Raw genomic sequence first — 8,304 nt, forward strand, 5'->3', positions numbered from 1 at the left:
ATAAGTCATTTTATATATTTTTCTTGTGAAAAAAAATTGTTTATATTCAATCAAGTTTTGTTTTGAAATTTTAAATAATCCTATTTTGAAATTTGTGTATTTTTTAGATTGCTTTTTTTATTTAAAGATCAAAATTTAAACTCTAAGACAAAAATACCATTGTGTTGACACGTTTAGAAATAAAGACACAAATTGATTAACTTCACTATTTTCTCAAAAATTGGATTTTTTGGCAAAATTGATTTATGGTAAAGAGATTATTAAAAATAGTGTTTTTATTGCTATAATTGGGGTGCAGGCTGGAAGTCTAGTCGAAACCTTAGTACCAAATATGCAATTATCAATCAAAATTATTATTAATTATAGTATTTTTAAATAAAATATAAAAACAAATATTAAATATTAGAAACATTTTTAATAGAAACTTAAAATAATTAGATTTAACAAGTTAAAAAATACACAAGAAGTCTTATTCCATAATAAATTTTGTTTCAGATACACTCCAAAAATAAAGTTATTTTAATTGATTTTAATTAATTATTCAGTTTCGAGAAGATACAGACTATTTGTATGTTTTGATTTTGATTGGTCAGTTAACCCACAAATAAGCAAAACCCACAAATACGAAAACCTACAAATAAGCGACTTTGACTGTAATTAAATTCAAAACCACAGAATTTTATATGTATTTTTTTATCTATTGAAGTAAAAAAGCGGGAAAAATACATAGATATTGTTATAATTGCTAAATAATTATTTTATTATCAATATGAATAAATACAAAGTTAATAGTTGTTTTTTGAAAAATACTTTTTTAATTAAATATTGCTTATTTATACGTTGCCATTATACAAATTTGGCAATAATATATACTAAAATAATAACAAATTTTTTAGATTTAATCATAAAAAATTAGTAAATAATTAATATTTAGAATTAAATTTAATAGTACAAGGGTGAAACTGAAAATATAAATTTAAAAGCGGATGTATTAATTTGGGGTTTTTGATACCAAATTTGGCATTTTTCTAGGTTTTATGATTCGTAAATTAAGCCAACCCCTTTGATTTGAATTTGACAATGAAAAACAATGCAAACAAAATGAAAAGAATCACTAATTAAGTTTTGTAACGATACCAACATATTAATATTTTAATAGTATTTTAATTATATCAATGGTTATATAATAATTCATCATGGATTTGTGTGTTTATAATAATCAGCTAAAGTAAAAAATGAATCAATAGTAATAATTGTTATAATTAAACCATTATAAATAGTTGACGGTGTTTTATTGTAAATTTGTTATTATTCAATTGTATTTTCAGGGTTTAAGACAAAACACAACCTGTTCACAACTAAATAAACATATTGAGGGTGTTTAAACGTGTGGGTGAGTATTAGCTTTATGGTTTGTTTATTTATTTATTATCAACGCAGTTATTTAAAAATGTTATGTTGACGTTCAGATTGGTTAATGCAGCTCATTATTACACTTTGGTTTGTGTTTTTCATACGCAGGCCGGTTGTGAAGGCTGTGAAACACAACCCAAAGTATCGTAATTCATTTTTATGTCGAGTGTTGTTTGAATAATAACAAAATAATGATAAATTTATTATAAACATGAATAATAGAATGTATAGTAAATAATTAATATTGTTATAGTTTATTGTGTTGAAATTTATAATAAAATTTATAATTTTGTAACTATAATATTAACTATATTTTCCTTTTCCAAAAATCGTGACTGTGTTGGAAATAGTGGTTTTTGTCCAATTTTACTTTTTTGTAGTAATTATGTCTCATTAAATGGCTTCAATTTAATGATTTACATGTTAGTTCGTTTTTGGCCAATAAATTAAAAAAATGAACCCTAAATTAATATATTCGCTTTCAAATTAATACTTTCATTTTAGCCTCTGTACATAATCACATTTTAATTTCATATATTTTCGTGAAAAAAAACGAATAGCACAATTATTTAAATAATTTAATATATATTAATGGTTTGATAAATCCAATGAATATTTATTTAAATCATTATAACTTCGAAAAAAAATCGATAAACTATTCCACAAAATAAAAATATAATTATAGTTGAAAAAAAGTTAATTAACTATTTGGAAAAAACACTAAAAACCAAAACCATTTCGTTTATTTATAAAAATACATTTATGCAACCAAACAAAATATATTACAGTTTTAGACAAAACCAGTGCAACTTTTGCAAAAATACAGTGACTGAGTAAAAAAGTGGATCCTAAAAATAAAACTATTTTTTGTCTTGATTATGCAACTCGTTCATTTTTATTTTTTTATTTTTTTCTTTGCACATTTTATTTATAATATGAACAATCTCAATAGTTTTTTAAGTAAAAATACCATGAAAGTGAACTTTTTAGAACAACACGATAATCAAGGTTGATTTATTTTCAAAACAAAAAGTTCAATAAATAAACAAAGAAGACGATCGGCTGCCTTAAAATCTTCTTTTTATAAACAAAACCGTTTTCTTTCCGGTGTAAGGCCAAAAAATTTGAATCAAATATTTTAGAGTGAATATTCTAATGTTTTTAATAATATGTAAAAATCCTTTAATTAAACGGGAAAACATTATTAATTTGCCAAAACAATTTGTTATTTATATTTTGACAAAAACAACGATTTATAACCTTAAATAAATACAACAATAAATTAAACACATAATTTTAATTCATTATTACCATTTTTTTTAAAAAAATCTTAACAAATTATTATATTTTATTTTTTTATCCTTCAATGTTACATCTAATATATCGAAGTATAATTACAATATTAAACTCAATTGTACCATATTAAAAATGTCTTTTTTATTGGTTATTGTTTTTTATCAAATAATTTCTATTATACAATCAAATGTTTATATGTTTTAATATTTTTTACAAAACCAACAATACCAACCACATTATTAGTAATTTTAATGATTTAATTGTTATTTTTGGACTTATTTATACGTTTAGCTTTTTTGTTCTTAGTTGTTGACTTTTTCTTACGTTTACCATCACCAACAAACCTCCTGCGACAAAAACATATATAACCAATTTCGTTCTTCTTTTGAATTGTGGTTCTTGAAATCACCAAAACGTTTTTATCTTCAGTTTCTATTAATTCATCTATACTATTATCACACTCAACACAAACACTTTTTCCTTTGCCATCTTTGATAGTACTCTTTTGTTCAGTATTATGTTTGGAATTATCACCATCGCATTCAATTAATTGGTCATTTTTTTCTGTTATATATTCATCATCGTCATTGATACAATTATATTTTGCATAATCTTTAATTTCACCGACATAATTTCATCACACTTTTGATAATTAATCAAATTTTTCTTGAGATCAATAGTATCTTGTGTATTAATGTCCAACTCATATAATTTTGTCCATTTAAGATGGTCCACATTATTAATTATTTCTTTTTGAAAAATGTTTTGTGAACTACTATTACTATAATAGTTTAATGTCAAATTGTATATTTTAGTGGGTCTTTTATAAAAGTGGTTGTTTCCAGAATCCATTTGTTTTATTTTGTTTATTTTGCTTTCTTCAATTTTCATTAAATGAATAATTAGTTTTCCGATTGTAGGTTTTTTGCATGATAACCTTTTGACAAGTGATGAGTGATAACATTCACTTAAATTATCGGTTCTGATTTGTTGATTAAATTGACACCATATACGGATAGGCCATTTTTCTATCCAATTCACTTGAAAATAGTCCAGAAGTTTAAAAACGCCCTCATGAGAACCATCTTCAAAATCTTCCATTTTTATATGTCTTCGGATTTTTTCAAACATCAATGGAATATCACTAGATTTGTAAAATGCTATAGTTTTTAATTTGCTGACAAGTTCCCAAATTTCAGAACCCAGATTATAATAGGATGACAGTCCAACTCTTTGAACTTCACGCCATATACATTGTGTATAATGAAAGTAACACCCGTGAATAATACAACCAAAATGAGTTAAAGCGTTTATTGCCGCTGCCTCAAAATCTAACATAATGCTCATTTCATTTGTAAGAAGTGGATAACCCAAAGTTTTGATACAGAATGAGTTGATAAGATTGAACATGATCAAATAATCAGACTCTTTGCGGTTTGACATAAGAGAGTGAGATAATGTAAAATTTTGACCATTGGCCAAAATACAATGTATTGTATATAATTGTGAATAAGATTGTGGACAAGAACTAAAGGTGCCATCCATACACAAATAAGCAATCTTTCTCTCTTTCAACATTTTAATTGTGTCTTTTTAAATCATCAAAAATATATCATCTTCGTCTTCAATATAATATTTTCCACTTTGAAGCAGTTCGTTTGTTTTTTCTATTATTAATTCATGTTTTATTTTATTAATTGTTCTTCTCAGAGTGGTTTTTCGGAGTTTATCTTCTGGTATCACAGATTCGTATTGCTCAAGTAATTTTGTTCCGGATGTTAGAATGTTAGTTCCTTGTTTGACTAGTTGCACAATGTGTGAATTGTCGGAAACGACATTTGATTTTTCGTGATGATGTTGTGTTATAGAATTTCGTATGAATTTATATTTGAGAAATTTCATCTGTTCGCCTTCGCCTTCATATTCAACAATTTCTATTTTCATTTCGCAGTCGCAACATTTAAAAACATTTCCGGTGCCATTTTGTGCATGAAAAGTGTATCCATCAATACTTGGAAGCATATAATATGTACCATTTTTAGAAATTTTACGACTTTTTATTTGAGTAATATTTGTAAACACTTGATCGTATATTATATTTTTTTTCGGTTTCTATTTCGTGTTGATCTTTTCTAGTAATAACTTTGCAGTCTTTTCTATGTTGTAAAGTATTTATTATGATAGGCATTTTTGTTTTTGTAGATTGAACGTTCGATGTGTTTACAGTTTTTTCAACATGAGACTCAATTTGTGTTGTAGAAAACAAATTATTAGGACAATTGTAATTTGGTAATATATTTGAAGGATTATTTAAATTTTGAATTGACAAACAATGTTGTTGGTTGAACTCTATGTGACAATTTAAATTATCACTTATATAGTTTGGAGAAATATAGTACGGATAATAGTGATTGGTAAACAATTGTGTATTGTTAAAATAACCATTTTGTATTAAGTTTGTTGGGTTATAATAATTGTATTGTGGTTGGTGAATAAAATCGTTTTGTGTGGTAATTTCTTTATCCCCAACTTGACTTAAATTATAATACATGCTGCTAGTTGTGTTGTTGGCGTGTATAATTGGTAACATAATGACAGTGTAATTTAATAAGATTATAAGTATCATTAATAAACAAAAAACTCAAACTCATACTATATAAAATTATATTTATTTAATAAAATTTTATTTGTTTAAAAGTATGAAAACATGTGATTAATTAATTTCAATATTAAAAATCCACGAAATATAATTAAATTACATTGAATAATAAAAATAAAAAATAATAATTTGTTAAGATTTTTTTGAAAAATAGTAATAATGAATTAAAATTATGTGTTTAATATATTGTGATATTTATTTAAGGTTATAAATCGTTGTTTTTGTCAAAATATAAATAACAAATTGTTTTGGTAAATTAATAATGTTTTCCCGTTTAATTAAAGGATTTTTACATATTATTAAAAACATTAGAATATTCACTCTAAAATATTCACTCTAAAATATTTGATCCAAATTATTTGGCCCTTACACCGAACAACCCCGTCTTAACGAATTTGTAAGACTGTTCCCCGTCTATCATCTCAACCAAACTCATTGGAATTTAAAGTGTACGATGGCAATGATTGAAAGAGAATCCGGCTTTCTGTTGTCTTTGGTTAATTTGAACGAGTTATGTCAATGCGGGTTCGGGGTTTCAATGTTAATCCTTTATTTTTATTATTTAAGTTCTTTTTTATTAAGATCACCCTTTTTTCAGAAAAGCTTGAACACATTATTACCCTTTTTGTGTTTTTAAAATTTACAGTTTTTTATCCCCTTATTTTTTTGAAAACAACGAAAAAATAGCTTAGAGGTGTTGTCACACACTTTACCTTTACCATCCATTTATTGGAATTAAAAACCCGGATTAATAGAGAAATACAATAATTGAACTTTATACTTCCTTGGAAAAACGAGTTATTTATACTTTGTCACCGACTTTATCCTACATCTGTAGAAAAAGAGTCAACCTACATGAACAGCTTGTGAATACACATTTGAAAAATTGATTGAGAACTTCACAGTGAATACTTATAGTTACAAACATAGAAAAAATACCACCCTCAAGCTTTGTTGAAGAATCTTTTTTATTGTTTCACTCTGAGTTGAGAAATTGTAATTTTCAAATTCAATTATTAGTTGTTCAATGACATATTCTGGTGTTTCACAATTAGTTTCTTTAACGATTTCACATTCGTCTTTATGAAACACAACTTGTGGTTTACAAGAAATCATATTTTTGTAAATTATTAGATTTAAATCTAATTATTTTTAAAAAACAATAACATTTAATTTTCAAAACAATTTAGTTCTAAAAATAATTTATGTAAGTTATGTGCACGGGTGCCAAATCGCTAACCCGTTTATTTTGTTTTCAAAAAATTGACCACTTCATTGATATTTGGTCTATCTTCTGGTTGTTGACTCCAACATTTTTGTATCAATTCATATTGACTTTCACTCATATCTTCATTTCTCTCAAGTCGTTTTCCAGAAATCACAAATTCTGCTATTTTCCATGGAAACTTAAACCTGTCTTTGTCGTACGCTTCTTCCCATTTTAACGTTTCGTACAAAGTGACACCAAATGAATAGATATCTGCACTCTTTTTGTACTTTTCTTTTTTCAACACCTCAGGTGCCATGTACACTGGTGTTCCAACACCTTTTGTGAAAGTCATGTTAGTCATCAATAAATTGATATTTCTTGCACTTCCAAAATCAGTCAACTTCGCATTCACTTTGTCGTTAATATCAAGTGAAAATACAAGTAAATTGTCTGGTTTGATGTCTCTATGTACAATCCCATTTGTGTGTAAGTAAAACAACCCATTTGCCATATCATTCATGAATTTTATTTTAATTTCATTTTGTATTGTTATTTTATTTTTGTTCTTTATCAAGTCGTTCAAACTGCCAAATTGAGCAAATTCAGTGACCATACATATCTTGTTTGGTATGAACACAGCACCATAAAAGTGGACCAAATAGTCACTTCTGAATTTGTCCAACATATTCACTTCCTTTTCAAACTCTTTCATTTTGATTTCGTCATTGCACCCCTCTTTCATTTTCTTAATTGCAACTTTGTATCCCCTGAATTCACCCAAATACACAATTCCAAACGAGCCTTCACCAAGTCGTTTTTCCTCATGTAACTCATGGTAATCAAGGTGCGTTGTCATCTGTGTTTTTGCACTTATTGGTATTTGTTGGATCATTTGTAAACCTTTTTGAATATCAAGACCAACACATACAATTTTATCTTCGATGTTGCATGAACAAATTGGTGTTAAAAACATCTCAAATTCACACGCCTCTCCACTTTTTAAATTTACCAAACTTGGCTCCGTTCTGATGTTGTAATTTTCACATCCTTTTAAAACACTAAACTGAATTTTACTTGTATTTTTCGATTTGTTTCCAACACACAACAACTCGCGTGTTTCTTTGCCAACTGGAATATCGCTGTTTTCACTGTCGTCGTTAACAAAGACGAGTGTTTTCTTGTTGGATACAAGCCATTCATTGATATCATAAAACGTAACATTTGATCGCTTCATTTTGAATACACAAACATTTTGCATCTTCTTTTTGTTTCCAAAGTAATTGTACAAATAGGAAAGTGTAAATAATAGTACTATAACTACAATAATAATTATAATGACAAAAGTGACTGATAGACTTGTTATTAAAACTGTGTTTGGGGTGTCTTCACATGATTTTCTATCATCACCGAGTTGTTTACCTTGACTACATTTCAAACATTCATTATTAAACGCTGCAATACAAAACTTAAAATGAGTATAATGAACACACTTGTTGTTGACATATATGTTGTCTTTTTGGCACACCTCGCATGAGTATTGATTTGAACACTTTGTACAGTTTTCTATACATGTTTTGCATCGAGGAATAATTGAGTCCAAATAATACCCCTCTTCACATCGTTCACAACCAAATTGTGTTTTATCTGCGCATCCAACAAGTCCTGAATAACTTTGACACGTCAACGTTTCTGATGGTATCAAAAAGTAATTAGGTTTGCATGTTAT

General features: G+C 26.7%; 1 protein-coding gene across 1 annotated transcript; it reads right to left on the bottom strand.

The window, feature by feature from the left end:
* Nucleotides 1–6,612: 6,612 nt before the first annotated feature.
* On the bottom strand, nucleotides 6,613–7,812 carry EIN_233880 (tyrosine protein kinase, putative; the record flags this gene model as incomplete). Its single annotated transcript, XM_004256090.1, has 1 exon — nucleotides 6,613–7,812. One exon carries the CDS (start codon nucleotides 7,810–7,812, stop codon nucleotides 6,613–6,615), a length of 1,200 nt encoding a protein of 399 aa, XP_004256138.1.
* Between the last annotated feature and the right edge of the window lie 492 nt (nucleotides 7,813–8,304).

This window comes from Entamoeba invadens (genome assembly GCF_000330505.1).
Source record: "Entamoeba invadens IP1 unplaced genomic scaffold scaff_1105074726317, whole genome shotgun sequence".
Lineage (NCBI taxonomy): Eukaryota > Evosea > Mastigamoebida > Endamoebidae > Entamoeba > Entamoeba invadens.